Genomic DNA, 22,761 nt, shown 5'->3' with positions numbered 1-22,761 from the left:
ACTAAATAAAGAAGCCGATGGCCGACTGATGTGGAAAAAAATCGAGGAACCTAGAAACCTTTAATGCAAATATTTTCTCGGCAAGAAGTTATTCTGGTAGGGTTGCTATGGGATTTTTGCTTAGTGATGATGGCTGCAGTGCATTGACAGAATTTATACAGTATTTATTACCTCTGGCATAGCTGTCAGTGAGTACAGGCAGAAGAAACATTTGGACCATTGCTTTTTCCTTTTCTATCTGCTCCTCAAGAGGTATTAATTGAGAAAGCGGAGAAACGCTGTTTACCTGACAATCGATGTGACTGGCAGACTATATTTAGCCGGCAGGAATGGGAACGAAGAATCGGCTGTAACAGTTTCAGATACAATGCAAAACATCTGAGCGTCATGCTTTAGGTATATTAGCTGCCAAAAGAATATCTATTGTGTATCCAGTCCCTTTCTGATTTTTAGTTTCTAGTTTTATTGATATTTCCGTTCCTGGCTGCTGTCCTTGCAGTAAATAGATGCCGCCTTTATTTTATCTGCTGGTTTATGGGCCCCAAACCCTTGGAAACCTTTTTTTGTAGGAACCTCTTCTTACTAGTTATGATCCCAAATTATTCAGAATATTTTTTCTTTCCCAGGCTATTGGAGGGCTAAAAGCAGAGTGTAGACAGTCAGTAGTTTTTCAATCTATTGTTACTAGAACTTTCGTGACTCTTGGCCGGAGATAAACATCATGGGAGTTCCAGATTAACAAAGCTGAAGTGCTACCTGATGGTTCCAAGAACACGAGAGGTTATCCTCTCACTTTCTTGTCAATCGCCTTTGGGGCCTCTCCCGTCATATTGATGAACACTTGGTTTTATGACACTTTATGAGATATTTTGAATGAAAAATACCACCCTACCTGCTGTGACAATCATTAGGCCTTGAGCAATTTGGACAGTAATCTTAACGGCATCTTTCTTGGCATCCGTTATGAAGCACATTACAAATCGGTGATCAACTCCACGGAGCAGAAGCCCCAGGGAATGCAAGGGCATTTTTTTTATTACAGATACCTTTTGTGCACAAAAATGTGTTAATAAATAGGCATTTTTTGTGTTTTGTGTGTAATACTTTAAATTGTGCTTCATTATTGTAGGTTGTTCTTCTGATAAATTTTTGATGACCCTGATTCAGTTGGTCCTGAACTGCAATATGGTGCATGTAGTACAGCGCTGCGGAATATGATGGTGCTATATAAAACAAATTATAATAATAATAGTGCTTTAAATATAAACCCTTCACTGTTAAGTACTCTCATACCTAGCTCCTATATTTAAAGAGAATAGTGTATACCTTTTACAAGCAAAGGATACTTGAAATATATATAATTTATATATAATATTATAAATATAATTAATAGACATGCTTGATCTTCTGATTAATTGCATTGAAATATCTTGCAAGAGAATCAGATAATCTAATGATACTGAAATAACATAAAATATAAAAGAAAATGCCTGTTTTGGCTCTACCAGATTAAGGAGAACTTCAAAAGTATGGACACGGTTAAAAGAAAAGACGCGGGGTCCGTTGCTTTTGGAAGGGTTGGAGCGTGAAAAGTTGCTGTGTTGCCATGGATATTTGTTTTTTTTTGCTAGTGGTTTAGGTGTGTGGATGCATGGCACGTGTAATTCGCAAGTTCTGGCTTGTTCTATTTGTGGAAGTGGCGAAGCATTTTCTAAGGAGACTGTTTACTAACTATTAATTCATTTAAAATGAAGGTGGTTAACTTAATCCAATACTTCCTCCCCGTGTTTGAGCAGCTGTGGATCTCAGGGCAGTACTCTGTCTAAGCATTCTACCTTTTCGCTGATGGAGTCCGTAAGGTGAAGAAGAGCGGGCAGTTTCATCCAAAACTAATTCACACTTTGTGTGGTGGACAGTGCATTAGACCTAGTGTTGAAAGCGAATCAGCCAGTTGGCCGTTTCTCCAGGTTAGCCGAGCGTCATGGGACTTGTCTTCTTTCAATAAGGGGCTGTGTGTGGCAATCGGTGGCACTTTCCTGTTGCCATGCAGTCTGGTGGAAGCAGGGATGCCCTTACGCATGGATTTAGGGGTGAGGCTTCAGCATTACCGTCATGTGCACATGGGACTATTCTCCTGCTGTTCCCATTCAGATTCTCAATGGGCATGTTATGCTGTGATATATTGTCTGCCAAAGAAAAGTTCTCCTACGTCATAATGATTACAGACTTTCTTCTTGATAGTGTACAGCTGTGTTAGAGCTACTACAATCTTTATCTTTTGTGTTTGAAGACCATTTGCATTTCATCCTAATCTGCGCTGATCGTTTCGAATACGCGCACGTTGATTCACTTCACTCAAGTGTCATGAGAAATTAATTGTAGAACGTCATACTCAATGGATTTTATTATAGTTTCATCTATGGTTGTGATTCTATAAGTTTCAGGAGTGATCCGGTTTTCTCCATCTAGGTGGCAATTTTGTCCCCCCAAAAAATCCCCAGTCTGAGCCACTTAGGGAACCCTACCATTTTATGTTATTGCCCTGATGTCACCTATACCTATACCCTTAGCCTCTCCCAGTGCACCTGCATAACTTAAAGATGTGTAGTTCACAACATTCCTGAGGAAATGCATGGAGTCCTGTTTTATTCATATTCAGGGTGGAACGAATGTGGGCACACATTTCCATAATCGCTCTTGGAGCTGAATCATCTGAAGTGCTCTCTTCAACTTGTCATCAAATCTCCTTATGATAAGCTTAATACCACTTGGGATCACACAGTCATTTCGGCCTTCTTGGTCCTTTATGAATTCATTATATTCAGATTTCCAGTATCCTACGTTTTGGCCTGGGTGGGTCTAGCAATTTTCAAAAGCTTTTAATAAATTGTACGTTGATCTTTCCAAGTGCCAAGGGTGTAAGGATTGAACACTGTGTTTGACCTCCTGAATAATGCTTTCTGAAGAGCCAACATAATAATGATTGGATAAGTGATAGGTTGCCTCTGGACTATCATTTGAAGATATATATTTAATATGACTTGCAGAGCCATTTATGTTGCAGAGAACATATAGACCTGAATAAATCCCTACCTTGGATCATTATGTTTTTATCGTTCTAGGACAGTTGTCCCCAGACATTTGAGGTTCATAGTTCATTTGTACCTTCAAAGGTTTAGAAAAATGAGTCACAGCCACTCCAAATGCACATAGATAACATCGTTTTTTTATTCACAGTGTGATGTGGGTCAGATGGCATGAGATTAAAAAAAAAACCCCACCGTCATACATTTAATGCAGCTCTTTTTGCAAGAGAAACTATTTTGGACTCGTCCGTCAAAATACACACAGCCCTTAAGATGATAATGATCTTATTGTTTAGTAAATAAATATGGGACAGAACCTGCCGTTTATGGCAACAACTAAGTCCACATTCAGTGAGCCAATCAACAACTGAGGGTTCCTTAAAGAGGTCCTCCTCCTTCTGTATACAGTACAGAAATGCAGCTTAACGTTGACAAAAATTTGATTTTATTTTGTTTGACTCAAATAAACCTCCATTATCTGCAGATCTGGAGGCTGCCATTGTTGTCAGATGCTCCTGAGTGGCGGAGCACTGTAGGTTTGGCTATTGAGCGGCTGTCTGTTCTTGGTGAGATGATCTCAAGCCTTTTTTTGCATAGTATTTCACCCAGTGGGGATCTCTGGGGCCCATCCCAAGTGAAAAGGTGAGTCCAGATGTGGACCTCCTTGCTCTCTTGCGTCTAAAGGGATACCAACTGGACTCTCGATGAGGGCCACAAAAGCCCAATGGATTATTGGTTTCCTCATGCAGGGGATCTTCTTGTGGTTCGGTTGTGGACTGCCCTTGTGGCAGGATAAGACTGATCCGTTGATGGAGTTTTCCCGTCTGTAACGGCATAAGAGCGTTCTAATTTGAGATTCTCCTCGTGGGCAGGCTGTTGAGCAGCTGTCTGTCTTCAGTGAGTTGATCTCAAAGTTTTTTGGGCAGATCACGCCGATGGTGTCCCTCATGCAATATTATCACTGGTTTTCCCGTTACAATCTCCACCAAGCGGACGTTTTCATGGCAATGCTCATGAAGCCCTGCTTGCGCAATGAAATATTTTCCTCCATTCACTTTCATTAGTCAGAGTGTGAGGCTGGGTGATTGAAACTAAACCATTTCAGTGTTTACCACACGGCAGTATGAATCATTCCTTCCGTCTAATCCGTTCTTTATTCCCTCATTCGTCTCATCATAGATTCAGAATAGCTATATGCCAAGGGTGTCCAACCTGCGGCCCTCCAGCTGCTGCAGGACTACATCTCCCATACACCTCTGCCAGCCATTGAGCCATTGGGAGATGTAGTCCTGCAGCAGCTGGAGGGCCGCAGGTTGGACACCCCTGCTATATGCCCATACCACTCCTGCTGGGAGGTTCTACTTATCTACCACCTTCTCAGTAAAGTGAAACTTTCTTATATCACATCTAAGCCTCTGACTCTCTAGTTTTAGGCTATTGCCTAATTCTCTCCTTCGAAATAAACTTCCCTGTTGTATTATTAAGTATACATTAAAATATTTTTTTATATTATTTTTAAAAAATAAATGAAATAACATTTAAAAACCCTTGGAATTAAATGCCTATTATTTTGTAGGTGTTCATTTTCAGTGAAATCATTGTATCTGCAAATACACCTACATAAAAAGCAACAAACGCTTCTCTGACCAATTGAATGCATCTTCGCAGCGTAGAGATTCCATGGCAACAGAAGCTCTGCCATCCACATACCGTAAATCACTGAATATTTTTCAAATATCAAATTTATATATTCTAAGAAAAAAAATGCAACTGCAAAACTGTCTGAGACAGACGAGCAGCAAGATGTAGGTCATTCTGGCAGGACAGTCCCTGTAGAATCGGGGTTGTTGAGAACTATGAATGTATTAGCGATGTTTGGTACTTTTGACTTGTGTTTTATTGCATTTAGAACTGCAACTTCTTAATACTCAATGAAGAATCCAAATTATATCACTGTTAGGATATTCTCCTTTAATACAAACAAGGGGTTGTGAACACAGCATTTCACATTATATGTAATAATAATTATTATTTATTTATCTAAGATAAAAGGGCCCCAGTGGGTTTTTTTCTTAGCAGAAATTTAGAGCCCCCCGTATAGCATAAATTTAATTTTGTCTTTTTTCATACATGAATATCTCAATGGTGTGCTCCGTGATATCAGGTTTGAGTGCTAAATGTGTCTTATTAGTTCATCACCTCCCCCCCCTGTACTCACCTTCTCTTTCATACGTTTTAAATGGGCAATTATTTCCCACTCCTGCGGCTGTCTTTAGATTGTTTTAATGAACTGGTGAATTGTGCTCTTTCTGAGTTTATTAATAGTATGATAGTATCACATGACACTTTTTCCCAGAGTCTATTCAAGGGGTCCTGGTGTTCTAGGCAAACTATGATTATGGTGACTGCCCCGCCAACCTGTATAGCTCAGTGTGGACCGATTAATTGCCGGGCTTAGTCTTCTTGGGCTTTGCTGCCGCACAGCTCTTTTTCTTACACAAAGCAAGGGCATTCGTCATCTTATGAGTAAGGACTGTGAGTGCACTCAATTCAGTGCAGTCTAAGCAGAACAGTTAGTATGGGCAGCCTACTGAACCTGTATATGTATAGGAGCCCTAGCCATATCCCAATTCCATACAAGCAGCCGTCAACCACAGAGCGTCCCTAGTCCTTCCCCTATCTCCATCTAATTTATCGAAAGGGCCGTAGGGCTCCCAGTGTTAGAAAAGAAGGCATGGTGGATGACGAATGTCAGATATTTCCCGCTGCCACCCTGTGCCCTGTGGTATTATCCTTTGTTCCAAGTTTAACCTTGAGCTGATGGACACAGCCTGCTAGACAGAGGCATATAAAGTACACCAATCCCACCGGATATTATTTCATTTATCCAGACATGTTAGACATCTTCACTCTTTGCAGGTGCTGGAAAAGCTTTCTTCCGGGCTGTAGAGCATCTCATTGTCACTGCATCACACGGCTACTAAAAGAATACCTGGCGACACGAGGAGAGGCTGTAGGATCTGTGAGATGATGGCCAAGGACACACACCATTCATATTTTATGATAATCCATAGGATACACATTTTAAGGGGATGTTGACAAAATTAACATTGAGGGCCAGGAACATGGAATAAGCTTGATGAGAAATTCCTTTCTGGAATCAATTAAAAATGATCTCTAGTATATATTTTATGTGAAATAGGGCTGGAGTGATATTTTAATGCTTTTATTTACTAATTATAAAATATGGAGTTCCTTGATGTGAATACCGTATTTGCTTGATTATAAGACAAGGTTTTTTTCAGAGCAAATGCTCAGAAAAAAAGCGGGTGCTGTCCAACCAACAGTTGATGTGCTGTGGATGCGTACTGACAATGTTAGCGTCCATCTACGATGATCAGCTGAGACAAGTGCCATGGAGGCCATCTTCTCAGACTAGTTCTGCAGTAAGAATCAATGATTTTGGCTAAGTTAAGATCCCCTCTGGGAATCTAGGTAGAGGTCACATTCTACACTGCAGGGGCAATAAGTGACTGCTGGCCACTGGATCATTGTCTGAAAGCAGGCAGTGCTGGTCGGCCTGAGACAAAAGCTTATAACTTCTCATGCAGATAAAAAAGCTTAAGGCCCAGACTGGCCATCTGACGGTCCAATGCTTGGCGGGCTGCTGGCCGACATGTTCCATACACACCCAATAGGCCACTCCAGTGACAGAATGTCATTGCAGTATGCAGCTACTGGGCAGATAAGCCCGATCATGCACTGCTTTAGCATAACAGCGTAACATGGGGCTTCTAGCACCCCACTGTCGGCCACACTTACTTAATTTGGCAGCCACCAGCCTTAAAGTGCCAGTGCTGCCTCATCATCCTCAGTCCTGCCCTAGATGTAGATTATGGGAATTGCATTGCGACATGAACTGGTGAACTACATGTTGGCTATTCCTGTTCCCTTTACAAGAATAAAGAAATATTCTAAAGAATTTGTCTATTCTGAAGAGCGCAGCAGTGGAGTATTGTTTTCAAACCATACAGATCTGTTTTCCTTAATTTTTTATATTACCAGACACATCAAAAAAACATCAAACAAGTAAAAAATAGATTCATATAAACTAAGTAACAAAAACATGTTTGGATGTGACATATTTTATTCATAATACACGTCCATGTACGCAGCGCCATATGCTGCTTGAAGAATTATTTTGCTGCTTTTAGACAAATTCAAGTTTGATCCCAACAATAACAAATCTCGGTTAATTATCAATTTTGGAATTTGTGGTAAACAATTTACTATTAAATAATTGATACAGTTTACTATTCCTTAATTTATGGAAATACCACCCAGAGATCTGATAGCATCAGCGAAACATTAGATTCCTGGATTTAAACATTCTTGATCAATAAAAGCTTTAAAAACATCGCCATACAAAAAGAATATGAGATCCTCACCAAGAACAGACAGCCCCTTCATAGCCTACCATATGGTGCGTCCTCGCTTGGGAGCTTTTCAAATTTTAGCTCTCTTGTGCCATTACAGAAAAAAAAATATCCATCTACATATCAGTCTGATCCTACCCAAAACGACAGCCAACAACAAGAGAACAAGGACAAGAGAACCAACAACCCCAGATGTACGATTCAGCCTTCATTGGCCTCGTCACTGAGGTAGACTTGGTATCCCTCTAGGCACAACAGAGCAAGAAATCCCACTTTACACTTTTGGTTCTGTATTGCCCTTTTGGGGGTATTTGACTGATATGTAGATGGAGATTATTCTTCTGTAATGGCACAAAAGAACTACAACTTGACATGTTCCCAAGGTGGGACGCACCATAGGACATGCTCTTGGTGAGCATCTCATATTCCATAGGCTTTTCAAAACAATGCACTTACTTTTTATGGCAAAACAGTAACAATAATATACTATTCTACATGAAAGCTCACGTTAAAGGGAACGTGATAATTAAAAATGTACTTCTGCCTCAATATGGACCTAACGCTAACAGCTGAGCTCAGGCCTGGACTAGACATCTGGCAATGTTTGGCAAACGCCTGGTGGCCGATGGCTCCCCGATATTACCTTCACACAAATATCTGTTACTTGAGGAGTGAATCCCGTTGCTCGTTGCATGGCTGCTGGCTGGATGCATGCAGCGCTGCACTGTGAGAGCATGAGAACGCGGCGTGCGGTCACCGGCTGGATACACGGACCGTATGCTGCAAGACTGTAAGAGTAGCTGTGCATACGTGATTTAATGGCTGCTGCCCTTAAAGTGCCAAGGCTGCTTTTCTTCCCCAGTACAGCGCTGGTGGCGCTCCAACTCTGTATCATGGTTTGGAGTTTTACCAACATAAGCTCGGATTCTCTAGTACTTGCCAAAAAACATTCTGGTTTTTACTTTTAACTGTTCGAAGCCTGTAAGTGCCTTAAAAGGTTTAAAACGCCCTTAGAATAGTAAACATCTAATTTGTGTGGCTTAAAGTAACAGTAAATCATTTGTACCACGTTTGGACTAGTAAGTACCTGTCAAGAATGTGAGTTTTCTACAATGCCCTTTATGGATGAGAAATGATAACAAGACGATGTCTCCTTGTGTCTTCATATTACTAAGTAGCATCACATCAAAGCAGTCTTGTTCGCTAATCAAAATTCCTGTAGTGTGCGATGCTTGGCAGTCAGTTGGCTTGCGTTTTGCATCACTGATGAGCCAGAAGATTTTTTTATTTAGAGTCTATAGGATCAAGGACTCCACCAGGACAGAGCCAATGTTTGCATGCTGCAGGTTCAAGTCTCTGCAAGCCAGTAATTAATACACATGTCCAATATTTTGGCATACATTTTTTTGCCTAACGGTTATTATTTTGCAATAGGAAACAGATTTTTTTGTTACGTATAATACGGTTGTGAGGATTTTGCATTATATTCTACTTTTTATGGCTGAATGGCTTAATCTCTGAATATGTACCAGTAGATTGGCGGATTTCAATTTAACAACAATTCCCAGGATCTGATAAGAGCTGGCATTGTTTAGCCTAGAGCATATTCCGCAAATGGATCACGACATCTTTCTTGGCTTGAGTTGGAATTTGCAGGATCTGAAGCACGGCCACCCGCTTACCTTACCCAAAGAACCACCTGGTGGCACAAGACCTACATTGATTTTACACCACCTGGGTCACTTACAGAAGATCACATAATCTCCCCAACAAGCCCATGATCAAAAGGGACAGAGGGGCAGCTATGCAGGACAGTGGCATAGTCCCCGAAAATTGAGTGATTTACCAAAGCCATGACACTGACGCACGGAAGGTGCGTACACTATGTTTTTGTCATTGGGAGACAAGATATTTTAATAAAACATAAATATAAATAAAGAAATCCAGACAAAACCTAAACATCTTAAATACCTACTGCCATGGAGATTATATATACCTAGCCTCTATCATACTTGTTATTACTTTGGTTTGTTATGTTGGATTTAGCAAATGCCAAATCTGATCATTTCTGTATTTTGTTATTAAAAAAAAATATATATATATATATATATATATATATATATCTATGCCTAAGCATTTTGTTTTGTTGTGTTCAATCTACTTAAGCATTTACTAAAAGCAGATGATGGGCGGAAATCAATACATATTTAAAAATGGAAATATAAGACATTATGTATAGACATAAATATGCAAAAAACAAAAACTGTCTGCGCTTCTTACCCTAATAAAGTTGGCAACAAATATATAAACATAATATAAATGAGAGGTTTTGGTTATATGAATTGGCCAAAGCATAATTAAGCTCACCCGCCACGTCAAGGCACACTCTCAATAGGGTGAGAACCTACTCTCACCTCCTACATAGTGGGCACACAAAGCAGTTTATACTGCTACCAAAACCAGATTAATGTGTTGGGGGAGGTGCAATTAAACCTCCTCCCTATTAACCCCTGGACAGCAAGCTGCAACCAGACTGATGAGGAGCCAACAACCTCAAATATGAGCAAACAGGGAAAAGAAAAAATGTCGGTGCGCTAAGCTAGTCACAGGCTCAAATACAAATGTATATATATATATATCTATGCCTAAGCATTTTGTTTTGTTGTGTTCAATCTACTTAAGCATTTACTAAAAGCAGATGATGGGCGGAAATCAATACATATTTAAAAATGGAAATATAAGACATTATGTATAGACATATTTTCTCTATACTTGTAATATATAAAGATATAAGACATGTGATCTTTTTCTTTAGAAACATCTTTCTAATCATCTTATCAAGTATTTGTAGCAAATGATTATTAACTGATAATTCCAGACCTTGAAAAAAAAGGAGGCCTTTTCTTACGAGAATGCTTCTTGTGCGTCACAGATTCTATTCCCAGCTCTGTCGTCTACTGCCTCTTGATCTGAATATAGACGGACAACGGTAACTCTGTTGAAGTATTACTTCTAATTAGAAGCCATACATTTGTAAATGGTGGAATTCCCAAAGTAAACACAGACTAAAGTTATTTATAAAGCATTCCGTTTTTCCCTTAAAGACTATTATATTTCTGGAATAATTATAATTACACACACTATATTTCCTCCATAGGATTTTTTAATTCATTGGCATGAGATAACATATATTTTCATGTAATCAGGTGCAACTTATTTTTCCTGCTTTTTTAAGGGTCATTGTAGAAGTGCCAACATTACCAATGAGTAATGCCGTTACTAATGAGAAAATGCAAAATTACCAAATACATAAAAAAAATTATAATATACAATATTGACAATAGCATGAATAGATGCTTAAGTGACTTTTAAGGTTTACACAATTGTTACCTTAAATCTTTGATTAAAAGACTATATTAATTATCTTAATGCCAAGCACTTCCAGCCACCTGGGCGCTCTCTCTCTCTTTGGTGAGGATGCAAAAGTACGTAGACATTGTCGGCGCCCTAACTTTCACAAGAGGACCGGGCTATTGGGAGTTTACAATCATGGCCACATAGGCACAACTGAGCAATGTCTATGTTCATAGGACTTAACAATAAAAAAGAGAAGGAGAAGGAAAGTGCCTACAATTGTGTTATTGTCATGTAACAAACTTGAAGTTGTGTATGGCCAGAGCATGGTTGGTGTTATATATGTTTACAGAACTGTCTGATAAATCACAACCACTCACCTTAACTAATATATAAATATTACTTGTCGACCGCAAATCTCCTATTTGCTTTTTGGTATATGTTCCAAGATCTAAGTGCGTACCTTGGTTGGAGGTCGTGTTGAGTGAGATCTTTTAGATTAATTATTTTCTCATAAGAAGTGGACTGTTCATTAGCGTACTGGAAGCAGACACAGAAACATTGAGTTTGACTGCAGATAAAAACCATTTGGCAACCCATCTGCCCGCTTTTGCTGCTATTAGGATTGAAACCTTAATGAGTCGTTGGTCTCGTCTTTGTTGGAGCCATATGCCTGTCCCATGTATATTTAAATACCCTCACTGTATTAACCTCTGTTACTTCTGCAGGGAGTCTGTTCCACATGTCCTCAACACTAAAGTAATGTTTGGCGTTGGCTGCAGACAAACAGTATAAGAAACTTGCACATAATGCATAATTAATACGCAGCGATTTCTTGAATGTCATCTGAGATTTAGCTTTGTATTACACGGGGCCGGTTTGACAGTTTGAGTCTATTCACTAAAGGGAGACTTTGCAGTAGATGTGGTTTTAGGTGCCTAATTTTTTACCATACATCATGAAGGGTCAACACTGGAAAGTTTCTCCAGCAAGAAGGACTGAACTGGCCCTGTATAATGCATAATTTAGTGGATGAGGAGACTTTGGGTAAAAATCACTGATTTTCACTATAGATTATTCAGGGCTGGCCAAGCTCACTGATGCTGGTACTTTATAAAGTATAATGAAGTCAAGGATTCACCTGCAAGGCTCTCCCTTTAGTGAATAGACCCTTTTCTTGTTCAATTTAGCAAATTGAAGCTGGAACTTTACTGAAAATGACTGCTTTAGTGATTATACCCCAAAAAACTCCTATACATAAAAAATACACATACAAGGTGCACAGCAGTTAACATAATGAAATGAGAGCTTTGTGTTTTAAAGTTACCTTTTTTCGCAAAGTCACCTACATTAGTTTATTTTCTAATAAATGTACTCAACAGGTCATGTATTTTCAGTTTATATTATCTGTAAGCAGAACATCCATAGCAGACTGGCCATAATTGGATTTTTCCCAGGTTTAAAATCAAAATCAAATGTATTATCTTTGCGTGCTGTACATGTAAGCACAAGAGTACGTCTAGACAGCGTGGAGATTATTAACTCATTTGGAAATAAATTATGAGCTGTAAGGAAATGTTAATATAAATATTAAAAATGTAGTCATAATTGTATTGACACTTTATATCAACCACAGCGGTTGAAGCAACATGCCTACAATGCATTAAAACGCAGGCAGAATACATTCACTGCTTCAACATTTCTTAGATGAGGTTCAATTGGAGACGATGATTTTGAGGTATATTACTCAATATATAGCCAAATATGTATTAATATCTATAGTTAATATAATTAATTAATATCAACTAAATGTATAACTGTACAAAAAAAATGATTGACCTACCAAGTAGTACAATCTTACGCTCCACTTTTATTATTTTACTCTCTACTATAAGATTTAAAGCCAAACACTTATAATGAGAAAATGCAATATTCTATCTATCTATCTATCTATCTATCTATCTATCTATCTATCTATCTATCTATCTATCTGTCTGTCTGTCTGTCTGTCTGTCTCTTCGCATCACCATGCTTCTTCTGAACCCCAGGGCTTTACATCATATCAGAGCCAGGTACTGCAATGAGTCTGATTGATCAATAAGGGTGATTGGCTCCCTGTAATGTGGCAGAGGGGCTGCGGTTCGCCTGATCTTGCTGCCCTATGCCTACTTGGCAAAGTACATCACTAGCGGGGTCTCGAAGAGTTAGAAGGCTCTTTATTACCTCATGTCTTCACATTTTCTCTGTACTCCTATGAATTTCTGAAAAACATAAAATTATGAATTTGTGAAATTGGAAATAATGAATTACTTTTCTGATTGAAGATTATGCTAGAAACACACTGCAAGAGTTCCAGGGGGCCTAACGAGACCTCCTACCTTAAATTCAGCTGGTGCTTAGCAGCCAAAACTGGTCCGAATTTTGGAACATTGAGGGGATGTTTGCATTTTTTCTTTTTTACAAAGTCATAAATGCATATTAAAGTTCATACTAAATACTTTAATTTGTGTTTGGTGAATACCTGTTACTTTTATCAAGATGTTGAGGTTGTAATTTTGATGACATTTTGATGGCAGTGAGCCAACCAAAGCATTACATTGTGTTTGTGTTAGGATTTAGCTTTGCAAGGTTTCTTTTTCCTGCAGGTTTAACCTGTTTTATGGACTAATTATAAAGACCTTAGACTTAGAGTGTAAGGAATGGGGTGCTCAGTCTCTAGGTTCTCCTTCATATATCCATTGAAGCCTTGATTTACTATTGGAACCAATTCATAGAAACATGGAAACATAGATAGTGATGGCAGATAAGAACCATTCGGCCCATCTAGTCTGCCCAACCTCTGAATACTTTCCTTAGTCCCTGACCTTATTCTATATCAAGCTCAGCCTATTCTATGCTTGTTTTAAGGCCTTCCCTGTATTAACCTCCACCACTTCTGCTGGAAGGCTACTCCATGGGCTACCAATTTTATACTTCACCCAAACAAAAAGAAACTTTCGGAAAACTTAGTAGTAGTTTGCTCAGGTTGAGGTAAGGTTATGGGTAATTTTGTATGGACTCCTGTGCAGTTCACTACATATTGGTGCAATAGGTTTGATTACAAAATAAAATGAGGTTACTGCTTTATAGTGCTTACTGGCTAAGTAAATTTGAAAAATGATGGTTTATTATCTTAAACTTCAGAAGCTAGATGTAGTTCAGAATGAAAACATGACATTTTGTAAATAAAGGTTGATGAACTATGATGAAACAGCATAATCTCCCCAGTCTGGTTAGCAGGAGACATTTCAAACCCGTAGGCTTAAACCATCATTGATTGAAAACCCTGCCATGTTGACATAGGTAGTGCTCTGACAACTAGAGGTAATTTAGCCGACCATAGCTGGTCAGCAGCTGATCCTGTGGAGGTTGTACCCATTAAAAGTTATGCCAAGCCAGGTGTACATGATACGTTCCTTGACGATGATACGAGCGAGGGCCCAATGACTGAAGAGTAAAAATGAGGAGCCGGCTTGGATCTGGGTCCTGCTCCTCTAATTCTTAATCCTGGCGAAAACCTAAACCAGCCCACCCAACTTTATTATCATCTATATTAATAGAAGTCTAAATCCTCCGGTCTGTAATTGAGTGACGGTGTTAATAGCTGTCAGGAATAATTTACCAACTATAGACAATAGACTCATGAATTTAATGTTTCCAATTTGCAACCAAGCTTTTAGATGTTATCACCGGGTCTACTACAGACCATCACACAAACATTTGTTATAAAAGTATTTATGAGTTTGAAAGCCTATATATAAAACAACTACCCAAAGGGTTTTTGCAGCAATACCTAGCTACGTGGGTTCTTTTTATAGATGAGTCCATTATTAAAGACAGCACAGAGTCCTTTGAGTTTCTCAAAATAGCATCACATGTATCAGATCGGTATTAAAGTGATATGATTTCTCCCCAGATATATACATCATCAATACCCCAGGGGGACGTTTTCTTTCTATTTTTTGCCGTTATATTTCAGCCTGTTGTAATATAAGCGGATTTGTGGAACATCAGTTTTTAATACAAGGCAGAAGAAGCCAGTCAGCTCTGTAAGATCACAAGTCTGAGTCCAAAGGTTTCTTCCTTTGAAATATGCGAGATGAATAATCTTTCCAGGGAGAATGACGTGCGAGCTATTTTCAGACTTAAACATACCTGCTGTAGAAAGCGTTACTATCTAAACTGGAAGCTAGAATTTTGGCAAACCGTGTAGGGCTCACTTTAGTTATAATTACCGATAAACTTTCAGCAGTCCTTCTTTGAAAAATGGTGTAAACGAGAGTATACTTCAAAGAGGACATTTTTACATTCTAGGTCTGAGCTTCTTATTCGGAAGCTCATCTTTTTCATTGAAAGGTGATCAGAGGTTAAAAGGTTAAGTAAGTTACACTTGTTATGGATCACCAAAGTAGAAATCGCTATATTAAGTTCTTGATTACAAATTTGTGATACACTTTAGTCAGCCAACATTCTCTTAGGAAGTATTGCAAGGAATAAGACACAGGAAATAAGGAGAAGGGGTCTTGAAGATCTGGGAAACTGATCTGAATCGCCGGTTCTCGGGCGAGTCGACACGCGGATCCTCCAGGTCGAGGGAGAGGGGTCCTGACAAGCTCCACTCCCCGCCCATTTCCCGCTTAAATCAGGGGTGTCACATGACATCAGCAGGACCGCCCACCGATGTCAGCAGGTTGTCCTGGCTGCATCCCGCAAGAGTAGGCTCCGGGTAGCCAGAGCCCAAAAGTTCCGACGTATGCTAATACCAGGAAAACATGTTCAACCCCTGGCACTCAAAGAAAATAAAAAATACAGTATCTACCTCATGACGCCGTTGAATATGCGCAGCTGCGCGCTACGTAGCATTTGCCCGGTGTCAGTTGGCCAGTCCAGGCCTGCATGGGGGTAATTCACATACCTGGGAACACTATGGATTTGGCCCAGAGTCTTTGGGGAATCCCTGCTTCTCTGAGTCTCCACTCCTAATCCCTGCCCACTTCCTTCATACTAAAGCTGTATTGAGTAGCCCTGGAGCACTCGGATCAATTGCCCCAAACCCCGGCATTCTGATGGGTCCAAACCTCTCACCTGCCCCACAAAGCGCCAATCCGATCGGGTCCCGCAATGTACGGAAATCATACTCCCTCGCTGGCAGGACCAATGCCCTAGAAAATGACGGGCTCTGTGATAGTATACCCTGGAAGCCCCCTGGTATGGCAATTAACCCCATCACTGCAACATTAACCAGCTTCCCATTGCGAAGAAAATTATGACCTTTTTCTCTGAAACTTAATTGGTCAGCCTCTTGGGAGCCAGAGAAATTAGTGAAACTTCTAATGCAATCAAACTTTGGCAGACTGAATTTGTGGAACGTCTTTTCCATCTGAGCCTTGCCACAATTAGATTTAAGCAAAAAGCTAAATATTTATGAGCTGAAACCTCGCAATGCCTCTCTGGCTCCTTGGACAAAAATCAACATGTTTGCATTTTGCAATTCCAGTTTATAAATGTACTTCTCTGTGTTTGTTTTTTTATAGACAGAAAATAGTCTACTGTTCTTTAGGCACATTAATCTACTACCTAATTCATTTATAGATGAAATGGGAAAATTAAAGATTTAGACCAGCGTATATTTATAAACTGGAAAAGCACTAAAGAGTGAAAGTGAAATACATTGATATACGAGGTGGGCCGGGCAGGGGGCACTTGCCTAATTCTTCAAACAGGGTAGGATCTTGGGGTCCACTTGGGTTTACTTGCCCTCTGAGCCACCCTCCCTACACACTTTTACAAGAGCTCTAGTTATTTAAGTTTTTATCCCCTGCTTCAAAGCCTAATGAATTGTACTAAACTGTACTGATAGAAAGTATGACTACATACGAGATTTAGATTGATGATATACCTTAACTTTCAAATAATTAAGGGTGAGGGGGTAAAAAAAGGATCGCTACGGACAGGGCATTTTATGCAGTTTTGCGACTTATCGACGGGTTTTTATTTAATTGATTTAGACATTTAATCTATTTTAAGACTGTAGAACATCCCAACAATCGACTCCAAGAATAAGCTGCTCAGATTTTTACATGTTTTTAGTTTGAATGATTTTTTATTTGGCATGACATATCACCATATAAAGTGTAAACAGGTCACATGTTGTTGAGTACATCTACACGATTTCCGCAGTCACGATGTCATGGAAGCATGGGTTACAATAACATAAAGTAACAATAGAATCCATTGTTCGCGTGCGATATTATACATGCTATGTTCATGCCTCAACACCCTACTAGAAATCATCTGGAAAAACCCATCGTTTACAGCTTTTTAGGTAATTGTTAACATTTGAAGACCAGCATGTCATTACATTTTCTGCCGATAATAAAGCATAAGAAAAATAATATATGTAAAAGAAATAAGAATGAAAATTAAAAAAAATGGATAACAAAGGGAAGACATAAGAAGATAAAGAAAGAAGGACAGAAGGATTTGACCATGATACTGTTTAGTTTGGAGCACAAACTTTGCATACAGACGAGTGTGAGCCCCCTGAGTTGTTGGGAATGTTGTGAGCCAGGGGTCCCATATGGCCTGGACCATAGGCTTATGATTTTGTATTTTTGCTGTGATTTGTTCCATCAGTAGCAAGTTCCAAATGTTTCTTTTCCCATTTGGATAGAAAGCCTGGTCTTTTTGGGTGTTGTTGTGTGTATTTAGATGCAAATACAAATAGGAGATGAGCTGAGGTACTCGTCTTCTCTGTATAAACACGCCTTCATAAATAGAAGGGATTTTTACATCTTTACATGAACCTTCCAAGTTATCGGTAAATAAGCATGAAAGATATGCTGTATCTCATGGAGTGAATGCTGTTCATAATTAAGAAGGTGTAATCAGAAATCAACTTCTTTTGTCTGAGATATAGACGTAAATAATTATATCTTGTATCACATTAAGAATCACTGATGTTATTTTTAATGGTAGTATTTAATTACATCAATGGGCTTGTGAGGATTTTTACAACGCCTGTGATTGCCTGTGGTAAGTTAGGTCATTGAAAGCAACATTTCAAAATTGGTTTTGAAATATAATGTATCTTAGGGGTGTTTAGGTGAGACAAATAGAAACTAGAACCAGAAGCATCAATCAGGGAACATTCCCCTGAAAGCAAGGACATCTGGTTACCCGGTCATAGAAAAAGAGATTTAAGCCCCAGAAGTAAACTGTGCCTCCTAAAATGGGGTGCCTGGGGCATGATACACTTGTTCTAACACCTACTGTTTGACTGGTTTTATATAATAAAAAAGAGATTTTAAAATAAGGCTCAAAGTCTAGTAATTTTTTTCTATTCATTCCTAACATCATGTCCTCTTTTCCCGTTCCTGCGGAACATTTTATCCCAGTCATAGCTTTGGTAAAGGATTGTTGACTTTCAGTAAAAAGCAGAAAATGTAATGACAAAAATAACTAAAATACACTGCTTACAATATTATTTTTAAGCATATTAACTATTTTTGGCTTTATTCCTGAATAAATTCGTCTACCACCAATGTACTCATCCACCACTGATCCTGTATTATATTCCCATGTAATCTATGAAGCTTTATAATTGTTATCTTGTTGATAATGTACATTGTACATATTCACTATGATCTCTAGTGAAGCAATCTGGCAGTATATCATAAACATTTTTGCTGTTACGGTGTGATCTCCAGTAACAGATTCCTCTCTTTAACACTAGCATGCTTTGGAAGACCAGCATTTCCAAATTTGGTAGGGATGATCATGTTTTTATACCGCATGTTACGAAAGGTTTCTTCTTTTTAAAAGGACAGTATCTACTTGGAGAAACACAAAAAAAAGCCATCATTTGTTATCATCAGACATATTGCATTTACAATGTGTGCGAGAAGAAGTCGGAAACAACCTTCAACACGTTGACTCATGAGAAGTGTGTAATTTATTAGCATTTGGAATGGAACAGTTATATATGTAATGCCTTTGTCTCGTCACCTTTTTAGTTTCATCTTGTGCCCATGAATGCAAATTAGATAGTTTCTTGTTGAGTGGAGCTCACACGTGTATTACTCTGGTGACCTTCAGATGAAATAGTGTCCCTACATACTCCAGAAAAGAGTAGGGCGACCTGTGTTATAATCTGTGTGTTTGAGCAGGTAAGTTTGTTCTTCTAGCCTGTGATCTATATTAAGAATCAACAGATAGCCCCTTGTCTAGTGTCCTATATTTAGAACTTAGAAGTCCATTATCGTCCAACAGGTGTTTGGAAACCACGTGGTTCATTGAAATAGGTGTAGCCAGCAATAGGATTTGTGGTGGACATTCTGGTAAATCCTCATAGTCAACGGGGTCTTCCATAAAGCTTAGTATTAGACACCTTAGCTTGGTTACTTTACCTATCAATGCATTAGAAATATGCTTCCTGACAAATAATACAAGTTATTTATGTGTTTCAAGACTAGTACTTATCCATATCCATTTTCTACAATGTTTGGATTGTAGAAGAAGATACAAAATGTGTGAATATATAATAAGAACGTCTCCAGGGAGTTTATTGATTAGGTGTTTTATTTGGCAGGGACTTAATTATAACACTGTTTATTCTGCTTTTTTATCATATTAGGAACAACAAAATACCATTTAGAAGTCCAAAAGTATCTTATAGAAAATGAACGGTGTGAAAAAAGATTTCCTATGAAAATGTTTTATTTCTGCCTCACTTTAAACATTCAATTTAGATTTGTGAATAAGTTCAAACAAGGATCTTGTTGGAAACATACCAAGGGATATAATTTAAAAATTGAAATGGATGTTAATTAATTAGGATTATGAAAGTGGCATAACGTGAAAGGGAGTCATTTTTCTAGAACGGTGAATTCTTTTTTTTTAATCGTGGCTCACCTGCTTATACAAGAAAGTAATAAAAATGCAATGCTATTTTAAAACAACGGGATTTCTCTTTCTTTATTATTTCAGACCAAGCCTGTTGCATTTGCGGTTCGGACGAATGTTGGCTACAGCTCAGCTCATGATGACGATGTCCCTGTCCCTGGCATGGCCATTTCGTTCGAGGCTAAAGACTTTTTGCATGTCAAAGAAGTAAGAAAGTAATAATATGTAATGTAACAATGCGAACATCTGAGTGTGAAATTGGATTGGCATCATGTTGCATAAAGCACACATCTAGGAGCAAATATACTAGAGGTAACTAACAGTTAGCCCTCCAGTTGTGGAACTGCAACTCTTTACATGCCTTGAGTGTGCCAATTGTTTGCCAAGAATCATGGGCTATACAGCCTGAGAACATGTGAAAAGGAAACCTATTTGGATTTCTCTTACACGGAACACATACAACAAGCTTGCCTGAATCATGGGGTTCCAGGCAATGGCATACAGTATTCTTCTTAAATGTATTCACCTGAAATGGTGTCAGCTCTTGGGCCACTATACTAGAGACAGTTCACTCAATTGAGTCTGAAACCTTTGTGCCACTCTTTCCTCCCGTGATGCCCCTCTTTATAGGCGCTCCAAATGTGACTGCATTGTTAAGCTAAAAAAGCCTCAATGAAGCAACAAAAAAATGATTAAAATGTGCTTAAAACGCACAATAAATGTGTCCAAACATAATGTTATCTAAAATGAGAAAACACCAAAGAGTGTTCCTTCCTGGGGTGCCATTTGGTCTAGAACCAGCCCTGATAACAGGCAATTGTTTTCATCTTCATCAACATGTCATCCAAAAATGTGCCTACTTTAATATTAATGCTGAAACGTGAACACTCAGGATTGATGAATATTTCCTCCCCATAACAAAAATTAACACAGTGGCTTTTTGGTTGGGCAAGCAATGATTAACCAGTCTGTGCAGGCGCTTTACAAGGTCCGTGGAGGCACGGGTTCCAATGAAATATGCAGGGAATGCCAGAGGATGTGCACTCACCCATAGGTCAGCTCATTTTTTTTTCTAATGAATAAAATTTACTATTACATTAGGAAAATAGATAAATATTTTATTGGCTTTTCATTTCCTCTCCATTATTAGTTCACAATAAAAGCATTACGTCTTGTAAATAAAGTCCTGCTGTGTAAATTGTAATTGCAGCTTCTCGTTGTTTAAAGCATTGTTGTAACTGAAGGTTCATGGAGCAGATGCACCCGTCAGTATTTTTTTTTTCAGATTGCACACATTCTGCCTGAAAAATTACATACATTTGATTGTATTACGAAACCCATTTAATAACGTTTCTCCTCTAACCTGAACAGCATGTGGCTCTAGATAATGAGAAGGTCGATGACAGCCTATTGTTCAGCTGTAACCATTATCACCAAAGTACAAATATTCTCATTCTATATACAATGATGTATTCTGGCCTAGGCCAAAAGTAAGGACAGTGAATGGAGGGATGGCGGGCAAATACATAATTGTCTATATAGCAAACATCTGAAAAACTTCCTTATAAAAGATGAAAAACCAATGCAGCCTTTAGCCGGTTTTCATCAATCTCTTATTAGAGGCCCGCTATGGGATTTTTTTTTTATTATTATTATTATTTTTTTAGCAAAGTTTAAGAGTTTTATCTTAAGAAATGCCAGCTACAGGATTTGTTTTTTTCAGTCAAAGGTTGGTTATGTCAAAGTAACAAATACAGATCAGTAATTTATTGCTGAGAGGTGACAGCATTTATTTTATTCCTAGAAATTTAACAATGACTGGTGGATAGGACGACTCGTAAAAGAAGGATGTGAAATAGGATTTATCCCTAGTCCCGTTAAACTAGAAAATATGAGGCTACAGCACGAACAAAAAACAAAACAGGGGAAGTTCTACACCAGGTAAGGAAATACAAACTGTATATATATATATATATATATATAAATACTTTTTTTAAATTTATTTTTACATTTTATTTATTTTTACGGAAAGTAGGGAAATTATCATTTTTTTCTTAATTTTAATTAACATCTCAAGAAAAGTTAATTTAAAGAGTTTTTTTTATAGTTATTTGTACGTTGCATCTACATTTTGTAAATTATATCTGTTTATTGCAACCCTGCAGCACTTTGTGCCCAGTGTACAGATCTGTTGGAGTCGTAGAGCAGTTCAGTAGATACATTGTACAGACGCACAGTTTATTGATAATTGGAATATACACACATACTAGTAAAATATGCCCTGAAGAATGAACAGGCCAGTTTCAAGTGAGGCCATTGATTTCCTTTGCCGGCCCACTAGGAGCTCTCAGTTCCCACTAGGAGCTCGCTGCTCCCTATACTGGATCTGGTACCGTACACCTAAATGGCATAGAATTAGCTTTTTCTGGAAGAGTATTTTGGATCGTTCTTTATAATGTATTTCTAATTAGAGCTCATCAACAAATAGTAATTTCTGATTATAGATACTGTATATCATCATACGTCCCAAGATTAAAAGAGGAAATCTATTTGAAAAGGAAGCACTTCTAGTACATTTACATAGTTATTATAACTATACAAATAAAGACTCGCTCAATGCGATTTGGTTTTCCCAGAAATATGTTTGTTTTTGATCACAAGGTCATAAATGCTCTGTAAAAATTGGCAATCTTTCAGTACTCTTTATTTTGTTTTGCAAATGCTTTGAAGTATCGTATTTTAGTCTTGTTCAGGACATTCATTGTGGATATGTTACAGCTGTATTTTATGATTGTGTAATGTAACAGAGCAATTATTTTGCATAATATTTTGGTCTTTTTTCAGTGGATTTTTTTTTTAATTGTGCGTGTTACAAATCTCGGTTGCTGGGATCTCCCAGATTTTTCTTTTCATAGTCTGCCACAAAACCTTATTTTTATGTG

At 38.4% G+C, this 22,761-nt stretch overlaps 1 protein-coding gene across 7 annotated transcripts in view; it reads left to right on the top strand.

Annotated features, from left to right (window-relative positions):
- CACNB2 (calcium voltage-gated channel auxiliary subunit beta 2) overlaps positions 1-22,761 on the top strand; it is a 126,720-nt gene that overhangs the window by 84,896 nt on the left and 19,063 nt on the right. For all 7 annotated transcript variants that reach the window (XM_053466152.1, XM_053466154.1, XM_053466155.1 and 4 more), the window contains 2 exons: positions 19,904-20,026; positions 21,624-21,760. In XM_053466152.1, coding sequence (XP_053322127.1) covers positions 19,904-20,026; positions 21,624-21,760 — 260 coding nt within the window. The remainder of the gene's footprint in view (positions 1-19,903; positions 20,027-21,623; positions 21,761-22,761) is intronic.

This window comes from Spea bombifrons, chromosome 5 (assembly GCF_027358695.1).
Source record: "Spea bombifrons isolate aSpeBom1 chromosome 5, aSpeBom1.2.pri, whole genome shotgun sequence".
In the NCBI taxonomy this organism is placed as follows: Eukaryota; Metazoa; Chordata; class Amphibia; order Anura; family Pelobatidae; genus Spea; species Spea bombifrons.
Note: the sequence above shows the minus strand (reverse complement) of the source record. Positions and strands in the feature narration are given on the sequence as shown.